General features: G+C 37.2%; 1 protein-coding gene across 1 annotated transcript in view; it reads left to right on the forward strand.

Moving 5' to 3' along the window:
- The window catches only part of uxs1 (UDP-glucuronate decarboxylase 1), a 34794-nt gene that overhangs the window by 6762 nt on the left and 3760 nt on the right, over positions 1 to 24272 (forward strand). Inside the window, exons 3-11 of the mRNA XM_004551288.6 lie at positions 489 to 537; positions 5115 to 5158; positions 7128 to 7188; positions 11389 to 11569; positions 14759 to 14863; positions 15797 to 15856; positions 16446 to 16567; positions 21043 to 21162; positions 21618 to 21661. Of these exons, the coding sequence (XP_004551345.1) occupies positions 489 to 537; positions 5115 to 5158; positions 7128 to 7188; positions 11389 to 11569; positions 14759 to 14863; positions 15797 to 15856; positions 16446 to 16567; positions 21043 to 21162; positions 21618 to 21661 (786 nt within the window). The remainder of the gene's footprint in view (positions 1 to 488; positions 538 to 5114; positions 5159 to 7127; positions 7189 to 11388; positions 11570 to 14758; positions 14864 to 15796; positions 15857 to 16445; positions 16568 to 21042; positions 21163 to 21617; positions 21662 to 24272) is intronic.

Here is a 24272-nt window from a genome sequence, read left to right on the forward strand (position 1 = left end):
TATTTGAAATCAATATTTGAATGTTTGTTGTGTCGATCTGTAAATATGAAGGGTTAAACAAGCCATGTCACTACTAGACATGCAAATAAATTCAAATTAAGTTTAGAAGGTAATTGATAAAAACATTAAGCTACTTAGGTGCATGTAATGAAATAAAGCTATACAAAATATTTACTGTGATTTGGGTAAAGCATGTAAGACATTTCTGTATTGTATTAATCAGTTGCATTTAGCTGGACTTTTCCCTTGCCTTTTAATCATTATTATAATTGATTACCTTCTTGAGCTAGCCGGAAACACTCATCCCTGTTCTGCTTCGCTATCAGTTAACAGTAAGCAGAAACAATGAATGTAGAGGGTTGAATGAACAGACAGGTGATGTGTTGTGTGTTGCTGCCTATAGGTCACAGCATGCTTAAACTTGTAGTTATATCCTTGTCCTTGATTAAGTCCTTTGGCCTTTTCTTTGTATCTCTCTCTCTTCATAGATCAATACAAGAAATCGGAGAAATGAAGATCAAGCAACAAATTGAAGACGTGAGTTTGAAACAAAAAAGCAGTTCTCACCACACTGATCTGTTTTATATTCACAGGTCCAAGGAGCTCTGCTCTGTGTTATCAGCTACTGTTTCACCTTTTCACAGACATATTTGACATTTGTATTAATAATTTACTAGAATACGCCCTCACAAAGGTGTACGTGTTGGGACAATCCATGCTTTTACTTCTTTCCTTATTAATCTGACCGAGATTTGTTTTGTTTTTTTGTTGAAAAACACACCCACCACCCCAAATTAGGTCACCTTTTTGTCAAAATTGTTCAATAATCTGCTTTTCATATGGTTGGAGTCACTTTTCTTATTATTTGTTTATATACTTTTCATTGACCATGTATTGTAGTTTTTTCTGTTACCAAACTGTAAGTTTAGAATTTTTTTATTTAGTTTGGAAGACCTATAACACAGTTAGTTTCTTTTCAACGTAGTCTTTAGAATTTTACTTGTTTTTTGACTCACTTTTTTTTTCTTGACTCACAGATTACCATGAATTTAAGAGTAAAGTGGATGGTTGGTTTTTTCTTTGTTTGTTTGTTTTTTAACCTCTAGGATGACATTTCTTTGTTTGAAGCTTATCAATACTCTGCTAAAAACTGAACAACTGTTGACTGAATAATATATTGACACATACTTTCCAGCCTTTTTGTACTGCTTGCTGTCAAATTATTGTCAGGAAATTGCTATTGGAAACCAGCTGTTCCTAGTTCAACGATTGTATTGTTTATGTTTCTTGCTCTAGTTTTTCTGTGACCTGTTTTTTTTTAATTTTATTTATTTATTTTTTTTATTATTAGAGCAAGTGATAAAGTTATATAAATGAGGGTGCCTTCTGTCACCAAGGATCATCAAAGCTTTCAATATAACTCCATAAAAAGTGTTATAATGATCTCGTCCAGCAGCACTTTTGCAGATAGCCACAGTTAAAATATTCAGTGTTATCTTTCGAGGACAGTTTTTCTATAAGGCTGGAAGGGTCGCCCAAGCAATGTAAATGATGTGGAGAAGAGCATGTAACTGCAGTTTTTGTTGAATGTAATTTAGTACATGCATAAGACTGGAAACATTAATCATAAATTATTTTCTGAAGTATTGAATTTTGGTAAAGAGTAAATAGTAGTAAATCTGCATGCACATCTTTATCTGCCCTCTTGTGACTTGGGTGAAACTATTGTTAGACGTAATCCTGGGAGATATATTTCAAATCTGTTAAGGCATTAAACATCAAAACCCACAAAGAGCAAATTCTGTGACAAGACTGTTGCTGACAGTATCAAAAGCCTTGGACAGATCTACAAATAGTGCACAGCAGGGTTGCTTCTTGTTGAGTGAATTAACAGTGTCGTCATCAGTAACAGCTGCAGCAGTTACTGCGCAATAAGCTCTGTAGCCGAGGGAAATTATTATTCTCAGGCGAGCGACAAATTGTGAGCCGACTCCTAATTCTAGGATTTAGAACAGGCAGCACAGGTGGATAGTTAAGTGTGACCAACTGCAGGGGATTTTTCATAAAGTGAAAATGGATTTAAATATTTGTACAAGTGGTGACGAATAGGATCGTAGATGCGTGGAGTCAGGTCTGCAGACCAAAACAAAAAAACACTCACCAGCTAATTTTTGCTGTTTACATTTGTCTACGCCTCATCATTCTGTGACAGGTCTGAAAAAAATGTTAAATAAAGACTAGAAGCTTTTTTAAGGTTTTTTTTTTTTAATGGTTGAGTTGTTGGTTTTGACTTTGGTCTTAAATATACTGCACTAACTTATAACCCCCCGTCAAAATAATAATTAAACGCTTACCATTTCAACTTGGTGGTTATTGCGTGCAGTATGTGTATAGAGTTTTCTTTACTATTTCAGTATAAAAAAGCTAGATAGATGCTCTTTGTTTCTTGTTAAAGTAATGAAACATTTCCTGAGTTTTGACTCTTAGAAAAAAGTTGTTTTTGTTATTTTTTTGTTACTTTTACATTAAGGTTTAATGTGAGTATTCACTTTGTGACACAGTCTGGTACACAATAGTTACTTAGATCAGGGCAAGATTATTAGAGGTAAAATAATTGTTGTTTGGTTGATAGTCTGCAAATCTGCTGTAACATATCCGTTAATGAAGATTTGTCGATTTACATTAATCCAGGGGGGAGCAACTCCAGGCCTCGAGTGCTGGTGTCCTGCAGGTTTTAGATGTGTCCTTGATCAAACACAGCTGATTCAAATGGCTAAATTACCTCCTCAACATGTCCTGAAGTTCTTCAGGGGGCTGGTAATGAACTAATCATAGAGTCACATGATAAAGCTGGTGTAGCATTGCATGCATTGAAATTTTCAGTTGCTGTGTATCACTCAGAGTTTTTGAATGTAAATCTGTGTTTTTATTCAGGAAAACAGTTATTTGGAGTTCATTTTTGTTGGCTCCATCCAGCAAATTGAATCGAAACTGAATTTGATGCACACGAGGACACACACTGTTTAAAGCCAGCTTCGTAAAAGCAATTATAATTCCCTTAACACTGACTAAAAGTGAGTGCTTTTCACAGATTGCAGATGGTCACTGAAATAATTGCAGTCTGTTATGATGTTGACCTTAGAGTTTTCGATCCCGTGAAAGCCATCATATTACTGGTAACCTTTTAATCAGTTTGAAGTTTGAAGTATAAATCCACACTGTGATTATAACATGAGGTGCAAGCAGACTTGTTATTTATACACTGAACCTGGGAAATGACTTGCTGCCATAAAGCACTTAAATGAATTCAATAAAAGATTGTGAGGAGATTTTACTCCTGTTAGCTAAAAATAGGATTGTTGCACTTTGTGCATCCTGAAACCTCTTCAGTCCTGTTTATGCCTCAGTGCCACGACAGCTGTGCCCAGAGGTGCTGCGTTTTTTTTTTTTTGGCTTGTCCGTCTGTACCTTCGTCCAACCGTCACACTCTCATTAACATGACTGCTCTTGAAAGCAGGGGATTTTTTTTTCATAGTTGAAGTCAAAAGTGAATACTTTTTATTTGACGATCAGATGTCACTGTGAGCTCATGTTTGGCCCATTCGTGGGAATGATATTGCAGGAACATATGGAGGGAAATTGATTACATTTGGTGCGGCTGATTAGATTTCTTTTTTTGCCATTGGCCAAGGTCACTGTGATCACACAACACGTGGTTTTGTTGATGACTTGAGGATTTATTTGCTCTTATGGTAATATTACAAACCAGTGTTAATGGGATAAAACAATAAGGTGAGGGTATTTTATAATATGGGCTGTTGCATTTTAGACTACATGCCATTTCACCTGACCACATAAGCACACATACTCTGTTCTGTGCCTTTTAAGCAGATTCTAACTGTCACACACAAGCTTCTGTGATTCATCAGGGACAGTTTAGGGTTTAGTATTTTGCTCAGGGACACTTTAACGTGCTGCCTGGAAGGGCTGGGAATTGAACCACTGACCTTCCAATTGGTAAATGCCCCAAAAATATCTTTTGACCTTTTAAAAGGTCTGTGGTTCCCAACTATTAAATACTTTGAAAGTCTTTACTCCATGTATTTATTTAAACACACAAATGGATGCAAACCACAGGTTGAGTGGTTGGCATAGAAATGCAAGGGGTAGATTCTAGTTCAGTCATATAGTTATACCTGTAGAAAACACTGTCACTGCAGGTAGCTGCAGGGAGTTTTGAGTAATAGGCAAAGACTTCATTGAATAGTTATTTTTAATGCAACGGTACTATAAATTAGTTTTGTTCTGGTTTCTCTCGAGTTCAGTGCATACAGTGAAGTTGTAATTGCTGGTTCAGAGTGTTGGTCAGACAAAACAGGCAGTGTTAATATAGTCATGTTGGTTTTCTGTCCTTTAAAATTGTTAGATATAAAAAAAAATCTATTTCTGACATTTGACAGGTCAGGTTTTTTGAGAAGAATCCTGCAGTGAAATAGGCAATTATATTAAAACAATCCGCAGCGAGCGTGTTTATAGCATTTGGTTATTATAAATCATTGGATATACGATACATTTGACAAAGTTGCTGTCTGTGAAGTTCATCCTTTTTCCATCCTTTTAATCTTGAAATTCGACTCGCATTTCTCTTCAACTACAGTGAAATGTTTCCATCAGCCCTGACTCAATTCTCTCTGGGAATATCTATCATTTCTTGCTGCTTTAATCTGTAATTCTCTAAAGTGTAAGTTTGTGCACTAATCATTTTTTGTATTTGTGTAATTTCTTTTTTGAATTGTCTGTACCAAAGGAAAAATATTTTCAAATGTCCATAGGGATCACTATGCTTTTTGAATTGTTTGTATTGTATAGGACTAGTTTGGGTCTAAAGGACAGGAATATTCAGTAAACATAAAAATTTGCACGTTTTGCAAGGAATACACATGATTTCATCTCTTGACTAAATCAAATGTTATGAAAATAACATGAACTTAGTGATAAACTTACATTAGCATGCTGCGGTGGTAAAATTGAACCACTGGAGGATTAATTTATTATTTACTTAAGGGCATTGCTAATTCAGCTCATGCATTTCTCCCTTTTTTATCTCACTTTAGGTTGTGGCTCCTCTCAAAGAAAAGATTCGTGACCTGGAACAAAGGTTTGTATCTGGTTTTTTTGTTGTTTTTGTTTCCATTGAGATCTTAAAATATTTGCTCATAGCTCGGTGTGAAGGAAAGCTTAATGGACTAATAAGTAGGTTTAAGGGTCAGCGTTATATATGCCTTCATTTCCTACTTTAAACTGTTGAATTTTCATTTGAAAGGGCACTTATAGACTGAGAATGCTGCATCTGAATAACTTGCACATGGATTAACATTCTGTGCTTATTTAAAAGGTTTATCTCTCTTTAACAGACGTTGAAGACAGAATGAATGCAACAGCAGCTAATTAATTGCATCTGGTGGTATTTGTTACTTGTGATAAGAAGATTTCTACATCACAGGCTATCAATTAATTAACCTAATTTTGCATTGTTTTTATGGTAGCATCTCTGGGTACAGTAATCCAGCTTGAAGGTGTTAATTATACATATTTGTCTTTAGTACCTTTAATGCTAATAACACTGACATACAAAGGTACGTGTTTAAATGAGCCCGTTATCCCTAGTTTAACATGTGTGAGGGCAACAAGAACCTCTAAATGGAGCACATTTTATATCTACCTTGTGCTCCTGAAGAGCGACTGTGGATCATTGAAAGCTAAGCCCTGTGAAAAACAGTTCTCCCTTACTGCTTTAACAGGATTTAAGAGGGGAAATATCAATTAGGTGTCACCAATCAAATGGCCTTAGTTATTTGATCATCAGCAACTGTGAGCACCTCTATAAAGTAGAAGATCTCAGGGTTTGCTGGTATGGAGCATTCAGGTGTGTGTTACTAAAAGGCTGCAGTGTTCCTAAGAGTGGACGTTCTGGTAAATTCAAAGTGGAGATGTTTGCCTGTAAGGTTTGACAAAACCCAAACACAGCACATCAGCACAAACACTTTACACTAGCTGTCAAGCCAAAAAAAGGGGCTGCTTTTCACAGTGTTTCCTTGTGAGTGAACAGTATTAAAAGAAAGTAATTAAATAAATCAATGAATAAAAGCTTGAGCTAAAATAATGGAGGTACTGAATATTGTTTCCCCTTGAGTGAGCTAATTTTGTAATGAAATATATGATTGTTTAAGATGTCATAGATAAGGAATATTGAATACTTTTTGATTTTTATGGTAATTCTAAATATTCTTTGGTTCATGATGTTTTGGAAAACCATAAATAACCAAAAGGCAATAGTAAAAATTATTATGAGTAGTAGCAGCGCATTCATTTTAAAATTTCCTACGACAGCCAGGCCTTCATTTGTTCATATGTTTGGTCAGAGGTGCTACAAAATGTGTTTGTAAAACACGTGAAATTATTGATTAAACACTGAATTTTGCGTGAAACGTTCGTACACACAATTTATGCGCAGACTTGTATTTACAGAGATACTAAAGTGATCCCGAGCACAGCAGCAAATCTACAACAGAAAGGCTAAAATGAAAAAATAGAAGAATCAAGGTGCTGCAATGGCCCGGTCAAAGTCCTTTACTCAACCTGACTGAAATGTTTTGCTGCGACCTTCAAAGAGTTGAGCATTAATGAATGCCAGCGAATCTCAATAAACTTTAGCATTGTTGAAGGAGAAGAGTGGGGCATAATTCCTCCACAAAAAATGTGAATGTTCTGTGAAAAATGTTCGTTTGTTTCATCATGCATACAGCACAGGCTTAGTGGTGCAGCGTTGTGGTTATTTAAAGGCCAGTTTTAATAATCAAGTTGAGGTTATTTTTGAAACAGTGTTGTATTCCCATAAGCAGTCTTGAAATAAATACACTTCTCTAAATGATTAACCAGCTCATATCTTTGTTTTTAATTGTAGCTACACCAAAGGTAACCATAAAATATAGTTTATTGATGTTTATTAATAAGATTACAGGACCTGGATTGAGAGTAAGATCCTAGATTGTTCTGTTTTGCTTTGGGCTTATGTGATTGTTTCTCCAGATGTTCTCTACAAAAGGTTTTTGTGTTCTCTCTTACAGTTTTTCTCAGAAATACCCACCGGTGAAATTCCTGTCAGAAAAGGATCGTAAAAGAATTTTGGTATGTAACACATCCAAGTGCAAATCGTATTTTCAGTAACCATGACATAACCCTGAGCTTTCATAAGCAACGGCCAACAGAAGCACAAGCTTTCCTCAAAGCCTGACTTATCTCCATGTTAACAGCAAACTGAGGGAAGTAGAACTTGCAGAAATGTGTATCTTAAGTAGGGATGGGTATCGTTCAAGTTTTATCCGATACCGGTGCCAAATCGGTACTTTTGAAATGGTGCCGGTGCTTAAACGGTGCTCTACTGGTGCTTAAAGAATGGAGAACACAAACTTTGTCCAAAAACCTCTTATGTTTTTATTTTTAGCAGTCTCTTTTTTTCTGCAAAATGATAAGCACCGTCCAGCCCCACGCACGGGGCGATCTGTGCTAACTTGCTAATGGAGATCTACCACACCCAGTAGATGTGCTCGGTGTGAGGTCTTGCAGCAAGCTATCAAATACGGTGCATTTCTCGGCTTTTAAAAAAACGCTATGTGTCGCCAGGTGTTTCATCAGATTCGAGGTGTTACCTCCTTTGACAGTATCACCTTAAAGTACTTGTTGCAGGCTGCTGAGTTTGCATCTTTTGCTGTGAAGTACAGCCAGACTTTTCACCGCTTTGCCTTGGGCACTTTTAATCTGTAGCTCTGCTCTAAAAGAACATGTGTACCTGGGCCCGCCTACTATCCTTGGAAAAGTAAAATGATTGGCTAGAATCCAAAGTGTATGACATCTCAGGAAAAAAAAAAAAAAAAAAGCACCGAAATGTGCGCTGCTTTTCAGTCTGGTTACTACCGTTTATGTCAGAACCGGTACCCATCCCTAATCTTAAGGTGCTGTCTGAGAGAGCAGACCTGGATCGAAGGCCATCAGTGCTTCCTATAAAACACTTGCTTTATAGCAGTTTTACAGCAGCTATAGCCCACCCTAATTCTTGAAGTGGTGCTCACTATTGGGCCAAATGGGTGGAGCTGGACCTAGTGCTGAAGTAGAAGGTCAGTAGTGTTGTGTGACATGGTGCGAACTAAATACAGCTTATTTATAACTACACAACATCAGACAGAAAACCATTGAAACATACAGATACCACACAAGCAATTATGAAAAATTAACTTTAAGCTAATTCATAGTTTTCATTTTTACGTTATGCTTAATTTTATATTTTTTATATGATAAAAAAGGATAAGCTCTAGTATTAATGTTGGCAGTGTACCACAGAAACATCTCGAGATATTCTCAAAAGAAGTCTGTACTTAATTATCTAGCTCTTTAGCCCTCCTTTGAGTCAGACTGTGAGCAGTAATGTAGCAACCAAGGACCTTCTGAATTACTCACCATCCTGCAGTGGAACAAACAGGAAGTTGTGACGTGGGCACAGTTTTTTTTTTGTTGGGGGGGGGGGTTAGTGAAGAGTTCTGTTATTTTCTTACGGTCAATGAAAACCATTTGGTAACTTTAGTAACTGTACATAAAAGATGTTAACAACAGTGGCCTCAAAATACTTGGATTGGACATACACACATAAAAATAAGTGAGTCAGACAAAAAACGATTTCACAAAACTAAAATAAAAAAAATGTGTTTATATTGTGATCAACAGTTCAACTGAATCCATATTGGTCGGAGCTGCACTGAGGTCAAGCAGCACCAGGACGTAGATGTGTCTGTCCTGGTCTGAAGTCTGAAGACATGAATAAGTTATTTGTAACCTTTAGAAAAGCAGTTTTGGTGCTGTGTAGCTTGCTGTTGTAACTAAATACCGCTAGCAGTTGTTCTAAAACCAGTTTCTCAAGATTGAGGCCAAATTTGAGATTAGTTTAATTTCATTAATTTTCTAAATGAATATGTACGAATACAAAGCATTGTCTACTGCCATGGCTACATGGCATAGTTACTTCAAATTTAAAAATGTACATATCATCAGTGCAAAATAAACATTTTAAGGGATTATGTGAGCCTACTGGTAATGAGAAAATGAAACACAACATGCATCTTATTCCAACAACGGGCAATAATTCAGGTCATGCATTCAGTTAACCTGCTGAGAATATCCCTGTGCAATCTGATAAAAATGTGAGGTAGATAACAACAATATAGTCTTCATTATAAATGAATGACCAGCTCTGAATGTAACCCTTAACTCTGAGCCCACTTATCCTGAGGTGGAAACTCTTGAGTGTTTATGGGCAGAGTGGAATCATAAAGCTATCAATGATGGAGCCGAGGCTTCCCATTCTGATCCACTCCTAAGTAAAAATTATATACTATTACTGTTTGTGTGATATAATAGACAGCAGCAGCAGTAAACGACCATACTTGGAGTGGAGTAAAGAATCAATAAGTTAACCCTTTAGTATTTTATTCAGTGTAGTAGAATCATTAATGATTTAGCAGATAAAGTGTTAGAAAGGTTAGAAAGACACTGCAAGCATAAAAAACAGAAAGTAAGCTTTCATAAAGATTGAAGAGGTCACAAGAGTATAAGTAGTGCAATGAACATGAGTTGAAACACAAATGCTGCATTGATTAAGAGGCGTACTGTTGGAAAATGGATGATCGTGTGTCTGACTTCGCACGAGTATTAACTGTGCGGCAGTTACTTTAGTGACTGCATACAAGGTGTGAAACACACTGAAAGATATCAGCCTCTATGTATTATGAGTAAGAAGGAAAAAGTGAAAGAGATTAAACAGCTTGGGGACACCAGCAACTGCAAAGTGTTGGCCGTGAAACATGGAGGTGGGTGCCTTTATATTAAAGCTGGATATGGGTGACGAGTGACATTTATGGATGGCACTATATATATATATTCAAGTTTGTATACGCAACTATTGATTGATTGCACAGGAATGCATGCAAACGACTTGGTTTTAAAGTTAACGTCTTCTAGTTTTTTCTTCTACAGGGAGTGCAGAATTATTAGGCAAGTTGTATTTTTGAGGAATAATTTTATTATTGAACAACAACCATGTTCTCAATGAACCCAAAAAACTCATTAATATCAAAGCTGAATGTTTTTGGAAGTAGTTTTTAGTTTGTTTTTAGTTTTAGCTATTTTAGGGGGATATCTGTGCGTGCAGGTGACTATTACTGTGCATAATTATTAGGCAACTTAACAAAAAACAAATATATACCCATTTCAATTATTGATTTTTACCAGTGAAACCAATATAACATCTCCACATTCACAAATATACATTTCTGACATTCAAAAACAAAACAAAAACAAATCAGCGACCAATATAGCCACCTTTCTTTGCAAGGACACTCAAAAGCCTGCCATCCATGGATTCTGTCAGTGTTTTGATCTGTTCACCATCAACATTGCGTGCAGCAGCAACCACAGCCTCCCAGACACTGTTCAGAGAGGTGTACTGTTTTCCCTCCTTGTAAATCTCACATTTGATGATGGACCACAGGTTCTCAATGGGGTTCAGATCAGGTGAACAAGGAGGCCATGTCATTAGTTTTTCTTCTTTTATACCCTTTCTTGCCAGCCACGCTGTGGAGTACTTGGACGCGTGTGATGGAGCATTGTCCTGCATGAAAATCATGTTTTTCTTGAAGGATGCAGACTTCTTCCTGTACCACTGCTTGAAGAAGGTGTCTTCCAGAAACTGGCAGTAGGACTGGGAGTTGAGCTTGACTCCATCCTCAACCCGAAAAGGCCCCACAAGCTCATCTTTGATGATACCAGCCCAAACCAGTACTCCACCTCCACCTTGCTGGCGTCTGAGTCAGACTGGAGCTCTCTGCCCTTTACCAATCCAGCCACGGGCCCATCCATCTGGCCCATCAAGACTCACTCTCATTTCATCAGTCCATAAAACCTTAGAAAAACCAGTCTTGAGATGTTTCTTGGCCCAGTCTTGACGTTTCAGCTATTAGCCTATTATATTATGATACAATATCACAATAATCTGTGAAACAATGGCACAAAACCTCTCCACAGATTTGTGTAAGACTGGCAATATTCATTTAATGGGAGATAATGAATCCTGCTGGCTTGCGTAGCATGTTTAATTGTATTTTAAAACGGTGGAGCACTTGTAGCTAGTGTAATACAGCTGTGGATTTGCATGCATGCTATGTTGAAGGTACTGTTTGCTCACAGGCTGCATTTCATTGCTTTGTAACGTAATATACACTTAAGAAGACTCCGCATACCCTGACATTGCAAACATATCCACCACTGTGTGTTTGCTATTAGATAACTGGAGGAGCTGGTTTTGTGGGTTCCCATCTGACTGACAAATTGATGATGGATGGCCATGAGGTGACTGTGGTGGACAACTTTTTCACAGGAAGAAAGAGGAACGTGGAGCACTGGATTGGTCATGAAAACTTTGAACTCATCAATCACGATGTGGTAGAGCCTCTCTACATTGAAGGTGAGTGAAAAAGTGAAAGTGGTAGGTAATGACCTTTTCTACTTATTTCTACTGTCTGCCTGTTGGTTGAAACAAGAGGTATAATCCACAATGCTGCTATCTCAAGTTATTTTCCATTTAGTCAAATGTGTTTGATTCCACTCAGTATATCTGAAATAAGAAAATACGCTCTGTTTACTAAAGCCGTATTGAATAACACCCCTTAGAAAACGAATATTACATCACTGCCTTGTGAACAGCTCACTGAGATATAAGTGCTCTATGTCTTCAGCATAAAGTAGCACAGTGCTTGATGAAGCCAGGCATTCAAATGATGATGCAGGCTTATGTACACTCTAAGTTAAAAACTCAGACTTCATCCTGAGCTAAAAGCTAGGATTTTAACATGATTTTAACACAGTCATCCACCTGCTCATGCCCACTTTGACGTGGACATCATGAGCATGCTTATTAAAACTCTGCACGCTTTGCTGGTTGATCACAAAATGCTTTTTCTGTTAGACAGTAAAGTTGTTTATTTTTTAAGAAATGCTAAAAGTTCGGGTTCTACCTGCAGGTGGAAAGAGTATTGAAGTGGCTGTGTTTGCCTCAAAATGTGAAGCTTTAGAATGAGGAACATGTTGTTTTTAAATTCATTTTTTAGTTAGGTGGTGGCTGAAGTCCAACCTGAGCGAGCCAGAAATAAGAAAGTCAGCTTGCATGGAGGAGGGCAAAAGAGACAGGGGGGCTAAAAGGGCTTGTTTCAGATGGAGCATAAACTGATGGTGTTGCACAGAGGGCCAGTATAACAGTTGACATGCAAAACTACTCTACCGGAGTCCCAGAATAAGAATGTAGAGCTGGAAGCTACAAAAATAGGTCATCTTTAATGCTGTTCTGAGTAGAGGTTACACCACTCCAACACCCAAAAGGATAAAAAAAAAAAAAAAAAGAGTAATTTTAAGAAACATACAGTACTTTGGTGTCCACGGTGATGACTTATCACAGGGTCGTCCGACAGTGTTGTAATTCTAACTGCATTTACATTTTAAAAGTTTAATGCTGGAGAAGCTCAATTAAACCTATGTAACTCAAAACATTCATGCTTTGTAGTGTCATACAAAAATATACAAACTATCAGGTTAGCATTTCCTGGATGTGGTTATTTTTAAGAATGGCATTTTAGGGGTTATGTGAATTGAAAATGGGATACAAAAACAAAAGCGTCCATCAATAGTTATCAATAGAAGCTATCTGCACGGATTGGAGTGATCAGTAGCGGTACGGCATGTTTGATGCACTTTCTATCACGATCTGACTCCTCAGAGTGGTCAAGATCTGTAGGTGCCTGTCAGGATGGAAAAGCTTTGGTTTTCTGTTTTGATGCCAGAGTATTTGAGTTTCTCTATTTATCACTTTTTCTTCCAGTCTATCTTTAAATTCCCAGTACATGCTTAGAATTGTTCCAGGGTGCTGAGTGCCTTGATATTCTCAGTCAATCCAAGTGTGTTGACATCGTTTGTTTGCTTTGGTATACCATCTGTCAAAAGCAGCCTAACACTCTGTTAGACTTGATGTCTACATAGGTGGACGAGAATGGGCAGAGGTGGGATTGTTAACGGCAGGGAGGATTGACGGCTGAGGTAATAGCAGCCAACGTGTCTGCTGCAGAAAGGACATACTTAGTATTTTGTTCCAGCATAGCAATTGGTTTTTCTGCCTGATAATGTCTTAAAGACATCACTGCAGTTTGGTGTGAAAAAATTTCCCCATTAAAGTACCATACGCATGGAGAGTGCTAATGATGAACACATTTCATATGGAAGAGATCAACCAAACGTGTCTGATTGACATTTAATGTTATTGCTAATATACAGTCTTGAAAATGTATTCTAAAAATAAATGTGCACAGCAAAAGAGATCTCCTGTTGCTTGCAATAGTCTGATCTGACGTCAGTGTCTTTGGAATTTTGAGAGGAACACAAGGTACTGCAATGGACTTAAAAATACTGGGTGATGGGATGGAATAAGCTTTGAAAGTAAGGCATGGAAGAGGAGGTCATGCTTTCAGTGGCTGATAGGCTTTGCCTTGAAAAGAAATGATTTGAGTGGCCTACAAAACAGGAAAATGCTGTGGAGTGCTAGAGACTGGGAACGAGACAGATAAGTACCTGTTCAAGACTTATAGGGCAGTAAGGACTACTTACAAGGATAACCACAAAGATCAGACTAAGTACACATAATGCATTTCAAGTTTTTTTTTTTTATTGCTTATTAAATAACTTTGAGGATCATTGTCATTTTATGAAAAGTTTTAATTTGACACATTTGAATTAGTGTAGTTAAAGAAAGGATATGGAGAACAAGGTGTTCTCTCCACACAAATGATGGATCCAAAGGAGGAAAAGGTTGCTACAGTTTGGTGCCAGGAGTTTCCATTTAAAACCAATGTGCAGCTTTTAGGACTCTGACTCTGGGGTTTATTCTCAAAGCCTTTGTATAATCAAAGATTCCCGGGAAAGCCATGGGGGACTCAGTGAATATGGAAGTATCCCACATATTGGTTTACCCATTGGCCGTTTGCAGTTTGGGGTAAAAATAATAGAAATAACTCAAATAACATGACCTACTAATTTCTGATTACGTATGTTATTTATATTGTTCTAAACACTTTTAAAAATCAGTTTTCTTCCATTTAAAATGTTTGACACATATAGATTTGCAACTCAACCTTGAAAGCCTCAAAGAACAACTGTTCTGGTTTGCAGTAGTACTGTTTTAAACCAAGCATTTCTTCAGAGCTAAAACTTGTTGTATTTGGAGTTCAGACTTACCTGCAGCTCCCAAAGTATAGATAGTTGTTTGTAGTCCATTGTTCTAATATGATATAGCACATATATCTGTTACTCTTAAGCCCTTCAGCTTGAATCTGCTGCATTATTACAGCTTTTTACCTCTCAGCCGTAAAAGGTTAAAGGGCTATTGTAGTCACCCACAGACACCCAAGTTTGTGAATGCGATAACTCAAGGACAAAGTGATGTAGGAGTTTTTTGCTTTTTGAGTTTAGTCTCCTCTCCTGCTCTTTTAAAGCCCAAGCTTCCTAAATTGATTATCAATAAAGGCTTTAAAAGTAAGGAAAAAATCCTCATATACAGATTTTATGAAAACAGGATTGATTTATTGATTATTGTTTCCCCTGCTCTTCACAGTGGACCAGATCTATCACCTGGCATCTCCAGCCTCTCCTCCTAACTACATGTACAATCCCATCAAAACACTGAAGACCAACACCATTGGCACACTTAACATGCTTGGTAAGTAAACTCAGTACTCAAGGATAACTCAAGGATAGGGTTAAAAAGATTCACTAATTGCATCGCCTGTAAATCAGAATTGATGCAGCCTTTTTTTCTTTTATTTCTCCATCCGTTTAACAATAAAATATTGTAAAATATTCTTCAGTCTTCAGTTAAACCTGTATAAAAAATGTCTTTGTTGTCAAGTCAGACTGAAGAAGTAAAGGGAAAGAAATAGGATCCATTAGTCTCACTCATTAAATTGTCAGCTTTTTATCCAGCTGCTCCAGAAAAAAATGCCTGTCATATTATTTTGTCTGGGTGCTGTCAGAATATTCAAACTTAGGTTCATTACTTAAGGATATATGATTCTGCGACCTATTCGATCCTTCATGAGAAGTCTGGTGAGGCTTTTTTTGTGTGCTAACAATAGTGATTAAGCTTTCAGATGTAAAATGCATTTTGAAACTCCATCAGTGGTACAGCTCTGAGAGAACCAAATAACTTTTCCTTTTCATTTTCCTGCTGGTCAGATAATAAGTACTGAGTCAGAATAGCAGGTATATCCTTAATAGTCCTGTCATTTTTGAAGGAGCCACCATGAAACATTTATATAATAGAAACCATTGTTGAACAAGTCAAGAGTCATCTTTGTTATTGTTATGGAAATCTATTCTATTATTATTATTTTTAAAAAGGCTAAGAAACTTTGTCATCCCCAAACTCAGAAAATTAAATGATACGTGGATACCAATATAACAAAAAGGACCAATGTACTGCTCTATGAGAATGATTCCAGACACTCTCCAGTTGTATTGTCATTGTTTGAAGACAGGTTGCCTCCCACCAGATCACTTGTGCAGCCACCTCACGATCTAAAGTGGTTGCCCAGAGGTTCAGAGTGTTACCTGCTCAACCTACCATAACACTGTTGTTTTGTTTGTGTCCTAGGCCTGGCCAAGCGTGTGGGCGCAAGACTCCTGCTGGCTTCTACCTCTGAGGTTTATGGAGGTAAGAAAGATTTCTGAAGCCGGTTTTGTTTTCCACTGCCTTTGTGAGCCTTTCGCACACCTGATGTTATTTACTGCTCATTCCTATGATCCATCCTGCATCTTTCACTAAAACGCAGTTTGGGTTTCAATCACAGCAAGAGCACAAGATTGAACAAACCTGGGTGTTAGCTTATGTGTATGTGTGCGCTGTTATATTCATTCACACACGGCAACTACAGTTAATCAGATTTTGAGAGTCATAATTGATGAAGAGGTTTAAAAAATCCAAATGATTTCTTAAAATTTGTGCTTATTGTGAGGCTGAAGTATTGTACCATGTTTACTGTGAGATTCAGAAATGGCAAATGAGAGCTTTACCCTGAATGCTAATGAAGGTATGTCATTCAGCCTGTTCTTACAGGCCTTAATTATTTATTGCAAATGTTTCATCTTATCATCTAAGTGGTAAAATGCAGCTGTATCTTCTAGGCAGACATGGACGTGTCTGTGTGTGCACCAGTGAACAAGCAATTTTTTCTGTGTGGAGAAAGCTGAGCTGAAATTATGTGAAAACTGCTTGATCTGTTCCTGAAATAATTTTGTTTCAGATCCAGAGGTACACCCCCAAAATGAGGATTACTGGGGTCACGTGAACCCGATCGGTCCTCGAGCGTGCTACGATGAAGGGAAGCGTGTAGCGGAAACTATGTGTTATGCCTACATGAAGCAGGTATCCTCATCATTTAACATTTACTGTGCAATAACATTATCTATTCTTGATAATTATTATAAAATAAACCCTACAATTGTCTAAAAAACATTTAAATACAAATGAAAATCTGTACAATAATTGAATGTTTCTACTTAAACAGACACTTAATACTTTCTGGATGAGAGGACTAGAAATAACTATCCATGCAAGTGGTGAAAGGGTTTCTAAGATAAACAGGTTTCTAGCAATATATTTTTTTCATGTCTTGCTATGAGGCTGTTTTTAAGGCGATAGCTTCCCATCAGGCATGTCGACCTTGTGTTGAGACTTGTGTTTTATGATGAAAAATTCAGCAAAGGTCTTCATGATTTCAGTTATGTTAAGACGGATTGGTATTGACTTGATTGACAACAGCCTTTGATGATCAGATATGATTGACTTCTCTTGCCTTTCCTTCAGGCAGGTGTTATTTATTTATCTGCCTCGTCACCCGCGCCCCCCTCAGAGCCTCATTATTTTTTTTTTCGCACTTACTGAGAGAATTCTTGGAAACGGCTGGCTTTCAGAATCAAATGTCAGCTGTTTATGCTGCGGGACGAGAATATCGCACATAACATCTATTGCCCGGTCATGTAATCAAAACTCATTAACATTTAAAAAGTGATGAATGTGGGTTATGCAGCAGATGAAAAGGCATGTCTTACCTGCCTGTCGCCATAAAGAAATATTAAAGGGTGCGTGTGTACAAAAATTACAGAACAGTTTTTTCCAATCAAGTTATTTGATTGGACAATATGAAATTATGCTTAAAATGTCTCTTTACTTGGTTGTTATATTAATGATCATATGCATAACTGTGTTACATTGTAATACCTGTGAGGAGAAAAGAAGCTAAAGTGTCATCACAGATTTTCAACAGCAGGGAGTACACGTTTCTTAAATTAAGCACAGACAGCCACTTCCTTATGGGAAGTGCCTGATGTGTTTTACATAAAGACAGTACTGTGCAAGTCTTGAACTACTTCTCATTTCTTTGTTTTTTGTCAGGAAAATTGGGAAATAGTTTATTGAAACGTGCAGCCATACATGGAAATATATGGGGCAAAAACAGAGTTTTTACAGTTGTACAAACTTGGAAGTCAATATTTGGTGTGACCACATTTATTCTTTAACACACTCTCTTAGGCAGATTTTCTGATAATTTCTTTAAGTAGTCTTCAGGAATAGTTCGAATGTTCTAGAAGAATAGTTTTTTTTAAGGACATTCAACACTCTTTTTTGGATGTTGGCTGGCTTTGGTTCAGTTCTCTGGCTTTGGTTCAGTTCTCTGCCAAAATGATCCCACACTACTTCAGTAATGTTGGAGTCTGGGTTCTGGGGAGGTCAGACTATGATTGTGCTCCACTGGCTGATTTTTCTATCCAACTATGTTTTTACTCCAGCAGCAGGGTGTTTGGGATCGTTGTGATGCTTAAAAAAACAACCCCAGCCAATCAGAAGCTTTCCAGATGATATTGGATTAAAATCCAAACTTTCCTGCGTTCATACTTCCATCAGGTGTGATAAAAACTTAAACTCCACTGGATGAATTGCAGAATGACAGAGTCTCCACCATGTTAGATACTCACTGTTGGAAGTCTAAGGAAGTGTCACTGTTGTACCTCGCTCCTCACGACCTCTGGTACATATTGACAGTGATTTGAATAAAAACCTAAAAATCTGGATTTGTCACAGAAACACAGATTTTTAGTCCAGTTCTTGTGTAATCTCAGCATTTTCTCTCAGTTATCCTTGGTGTCTTTACAGCTTTACAGATTAACTGAAGGGACAGATGCAAATTTTTCCCCAGTTTATTAGGACATGAATTTCTTTTAATCCGTTGCAGCTATATTTGGGGCGTGTCACTTCTTCTTTTGTCCTCAATTTGTCCAGTTTCATCAAATTTTTAAGGGCACACTGCACACCATGTTGAGATAAGTTTTCAGCTAATAGTTCTTTAGGAAACACCTTGTGTGGTTTAGGCAACATGCTGTTAGTAACAAAGTGGCTAAACATACAATTTGATTTTTTTCTTTGCTGAGTACTCTGTTGTGTATAGACAACACTGCTTCATGCCTTGGTTAAGGGTTAACAGACGAAATTCCTCTGAAAATGGTCAGGTGCAAGAACTGGACTGAAATTGAGTGAAAAAGCAGCCAGTGTCCAAAGAAAAACTTTGCAAAACCTCAAGACCAATTTAAAAAAAAAAAAAGAAACAAAACTCAGACTTCCTGGAAGCAAAATATAAAGAAATGAGGTGTGACTCAAGACTTTTGCACAGTACTGTATACTACTGTACAGCCTGTAGTGGAGCACAACTTCCTGTTTCTTCATTAGTATCTGAAATCATGCTGAAAAGTTGGAGACTGTTAGAAATGATGGAGTGCAATATGTCCTCCTCCCCAATATTATCAGATTTATGCTTCAACATATGAAAGTGAATAAAATTATTCAGCTGGAGCTTCACTTGAAATATTTTTGAAGGTAGAAACCTGCCAGTTTTGAGTGACTGGCTAAGCAGTGTGTACAACCTGTAGAAAATGTTCAGCATGAAATATGAATGAAATATGAGGAGTGGGGGATTAAAAGGTTCTGGAAATGGACCTTTTAAACATGGAAAACTGTGCCGAATTTAGATTTGGCGGGTTTCCTGTTTAGCATCATGTTGTCATGCACCTCAGGCTCTTTTCAGTGCGTCTGATTTTTTTTTTTTTTTTTAATATTTTTTATGTTCACTCTAAAAATGTAGCTATGTCCCCTGAAGCTGGGTCTCCTGTGGTGTGTAAAAATGGCAATCCCTTAATCAAATTTTCTTTTTTCATGAAGTGGGCAAGTTTGCATGGAGTCTCATCTGGATCAGTCCAGGTTGAGAGAGAAAATTATGTTGGTGTGCCGAAAATAGTCTCCAGGCTCACTGGCACTCAGCACAGTTCTGTGAATTTTCTTACTCTGACACCTCAGGGGGCCAAACAAAACTCTGCATTAACAGCTTGACACTGGGCTTGAACCGCCTTTAGGTTTGAACACTCTGACCTTTTCAAGTGTCTTTGATTTAGCTTGGAGATCCAGCTCTTAACACCAGTCATGATCCATTACTAAATGTAGGTCAGTTTGAAACCCAAGTTGATGTTTTCTTTCATCTGCAGAGATTAGGCAAATTAAAATCAGGTGTTTTTCATTTTTATAGGCCCCATTCCCAGAACTTTTTGATCACACTCTTTTATTTATATAGAAGAGGGTGATTATATAGATGTATGTGTATATAGTTGTAGCTTACATGCATACCAATGCTTACATTAAGACTTTTGTGTTCACTGGTTAAGTGATCTTTGAATATTTGCAGTTATGCAGTCACAGTGTGTCTAAGACCGCATTAGCTTAATGCTAATTTGCAGGTTTTTCAACGTCAGAGTTTAGAGGTTCCAGGTATTTTGTCTGAACTTGTCAGTCTTCTTCGTCTGTACACTGGAGTCATTTTTCACTCTGTTTAATGGTGGAACAGCCTCATCCTGGCACTAATGATTTATCCTACGGGGCAAGTATTCAGTGTTTCATCTGCAATTCGGCACGTATTGGTACATATTTATAAATCTCTAATTATTATGTTTTTAGAATTGCATCCTGTGCTTTGATTCATATTTATTTATTCATATTTATTTATTCATATTTATTTTTTTCTTCTTTTTATCCAAGAAGTTATATTATGGGTGGTGTTCCTAAAGGTATCCCACAGGTAATGTAGCTGCAAGTAATTTAAATTTAGTCAGTCTGGCTCATGATCAGAACATAGAATCACAGATATCCAGGGCTACCGTTTCTTAAAAATGGCATATTCCTGAGAGTCCTGTCAACTCTGTTCATGGTTCTTATTTATTGTCTATTGTCGTAAGTGTACTAATTTCCTCTTAGACTGTTTTCACCAACATCTTCGGTGAGGTGCATGGACTGAGAGTAGTGGAGGAAAAGTAACCCTGCTGAGTGTGTAGAAGTTTACCATTATTTACGGGACGGGGTTACATGAGCACACACGCACAGCCCTTTCGAGACCTCTTCATCATGTTGTCCTCATTGTGTCCTTGATCCTCACCACACTGAATATATTTGCAGGATGTGCCTGTTGAATTTCATGTTCCACATTTTCAAGAGAGCAATTTCCATAATTTTCATGTTTTTATTCATATTACACGACCAAAGACGATTCCACGTAGCATCTGAAGTAGTTTGTGGTGGTGCATTAGAGTGACTTAAGAAGGTCCATGGATTTAAAATAAGGAAGAACTTTCTCACTCTGGGATCAAGCAGAGTATCTATCCTCTACTTGGCCTCGATTATTTACTGATTTTTGACAAGTGGAGGTGATTATGTATGTGAGGATTGAGTATTGAGAAAAAGTACCTTAAAAAGTATTCAGACACCTCAGAGTTAACAAGTTCTCGGTTCTCCTTTGCTTACAGGAGGGTGTAGAGGTGAGAGTGGCAAGAATCTTCAACACGTTCGGCTCCCGTATGCACATGAACGACGGACGGGTTGTCAGTAACTTCATCCTTCAGGCTCTTCAAGGAGAACCTCTCACTGTATGCATTTTAAGTTTTTTACTTGCTCGGCTTTCACCTCATTTGTATGTGCTGCAAGTATCGAGGCACATCGGGATCATTTTAAAGCACATTGGATTAGTCCCACATGGAAGATGGTTTAATATTCATATTACATATAATTTTCTTTAACTGAAAATTAAAGGATGGGGTTTTATTATTTCAAATCTAGATCCTGACCTATTTAACATAATTTCTTTGACATCGTAAAAGTGGTTTAAAAGCATTACATTGAAACCAAATATGGATGCAGTAGAGAGAAATGTAAGGAATGGGAGCAGGGGAATAACATGCATCCAGAGGTCCAAAGGGGACTCTGCTTCTGAGGGTATTTACACAGGGTAACACATGCTAACCTTGGCCTTGACTTTGACATTTTACAATGTCAGCTTGCTCATCACTCAAGGATAGCCTGTTTATTTTATTTCTTCTTCTAGGTTTACGGTACCGGCTCCCAGACAAGAGCCTTTCAGTATGTAAGGTAAGTTTACTAAATTAAACCCATTATATTCATCCCTGAAATGCACAATTTTTCTCATCGATCTCCATTGTCTCATTATCTTAAACAACTCTTAAGCCACACCCCCTTTTATTTTTATTTTCGCTCCAAAGAGCCAAACTTTCCTTCCATTTTTTGAAGTAATCTTGAGCAATAGCTCTCAAGGCTTTCTGAAGATCATACAAAGTTTTTTTTTTTAGACATTTGTTGCTTTTTCACTCGTTTTCAGTCCAGTTCTTGTATTTTCAGCTTTATTTAGTAAGACGCTCAGCACTGACCTATGAATCAATCATGTATAACAAGGCACCTGATTCAAAGGATGATCCTGTGTCTTAGCAGAAAAATAATTTTAAATTGCATATTGAAGCACTTTGTTATGGTCACATAATTTGCATTTCTTTAGTTGAGTCTACGAAAAATAATAATAAAGATAACATAGTTTGACATTCATAAAATAGTATTTTTACAAGAGCTTTTAGCTGAAAACTTATTCAGTTTCCTCAAATATATTACGAATACACTGCTTGTCGAAATATGTCAAGTGGCAGGCCTAAAGTAAACTATCTACAACAAACGAACAGTATCTGAAAGTCAAGTTTTTAAGAGACCAGAAAAAGTCTAGCAGAGGCCTGACACACGATCGTTGCCACTGTAAATCTTGTGTATGTTTGGAAGAGGTCAACAGTGAGTGTGTACAGCCATCTGTAAAACACAGTGGAGACTCATTTCAGCCAGTGGTGTTTGAAGTCTGAGAAGTACAGTCAGATTTTGAGACACCATTCATACCACCTAAAAAGCTGCTGATTGGCAACACCTTCATTTTTCAGCATGACTCGAAACACACTGATAATGCAGTAAAAGCATTTTCAGACGAAAACCCCGTTTTCAAATCTCGCCAGGGTAGCCCAAGGCTGTCAGTCGTGGATTAGCCTCCCCAAAGATCCAACCTCGACATTATTGAAGCGGAGAACAGAGCAAAAGGCAGCCAACATTCAAAGAAGAGCTTTGAATGTCCTTGAAGCTGCCTGGAGAACTATTCCTGAAGACTACATAAAGAAATTAAAGAAAGCCATCAAAGAGAGTTTAGACTATGTTAAATTAATTAGTTAATACCAAATATTATGACTTGTTAGTAATGTAAAAACCCTGTTTTGTTTTTTTTTTTGTTTTTTTACCTTATCTACTCTATTTCCATTTATATTTGGTTATTCTTTACTGAACATTTCTTTATAAATGAAATGAGGTGTGGCTCAAGACTTTTGCACAGTATTGTGTGTCACCTGTTTCAAATACTATAACAAAAAAATACTAATAATGACAAATAACTTTTAATATGAAATATTAAGCAGTCTCTGTACACACACATATGCCAATGTAAACCAGAGTGAGGCTTTTGTTCATGGTGGCATTAAACTGTATGAAAGATATGTTTGTGGGTAGAGTTTTACACTTTTGTAGATTTTAATATAAAGTAAAGAAGCGTGGTGTAAGTTCAAAGAGTATTTACTGGTTTCATTTCGTCAGACTGAGCAACAGGGATCAGAGGCACAGAGCATTTGAAGCTCTCGTATCTGATCGTAGCATTTACCTGATGCCCTGTATGACTTTCGTGTTGTGTAAACAGTCTTTGGGTAGCTTTTCTTGAAGTTGACCCTCCAGAAAAAAATCTATTTCATAACTAACACCTAAAGCTAATCAGATCTAAACTTTCACACCAAGCAATTAAAGATGCACACTGGAGAATTTCATGATTTCAGTTCTAAAATGTTCTATTAAAAGTTTTTACAGAATTTACAAACAGCATTCATTCATGCATTCAATTTTGCATTGAAGTTTCTTTGTGAGTGATCAAAAGGAAAACAAATAGTTGGATTTCTAAGTGAAAGTAAATCCTTGGAAATTAACAGCAAATGTACCATAAAGTGTTTATGTAAACGGTAACTGTGTCAATAAATAAAGTAATATGATGAGAAAAGGAATGAACTCAAGTTTTAGATTTTTCAAAGGAAGAAACATTGGGTGAAAAGCCGTAATAAATATGGTTGAAGTTATAAAGAAAATTTGCAGAATTATTTATAAATAATGTAATAAATAATGAACAATTTGGGGAGCAGCACTAAAAGATTCATTGGTGTGAAGAAGTTCACATCAAGTTTCTGCCGGCGCAGGTCTAGGACTCCTCTTTGGCTGTTGGTATGAATTGTGCCTCAGTTCGGGAAGTGGACAAATAAACTTTGTGTATCTCGTTAGAATAAGTTGAGATCTGGGGTGAGGTTCAAACATGCTGCTTTGTCTATTTCATCGTAGATTTTCTTAACTGCTTATCCAGCTCAGCTGTTTAAGAGGCAGGGTACATCCTGAATACGGCCATCACACAGCTGCTCCATCAGAGTTAATTAAATATAACATATTATTAAATGTAATAGAAACAAAAATCACAATTAAGTTCCCTTAACTGTCCCTGTGTTTATTTTTGATATCAGATTGTTAACCTGCTAAATTCTTATTTAACTTTTCCAGAGTTGGACAGTCTTATCTCTGTGTGTGTGTGTGTGTGTGTGTGTGTGTGTGTGTTAGGGAGAGTGAGAGTGAA

This window comes from Maylandia zebra, linkage group LG16, assembly GCF_041146795.1.
Source record: "Maylandia zebra isolate NMK-2024a linkage group LG16, Mzebra_GT3a, whole genome shotgun sequence".
Lineage (NCBI taxonomy): Eukaryota > Metazoa > Chordata > Actinopteri > Cichliformes > Cichlidae > Maylandia > Maylandia zebra.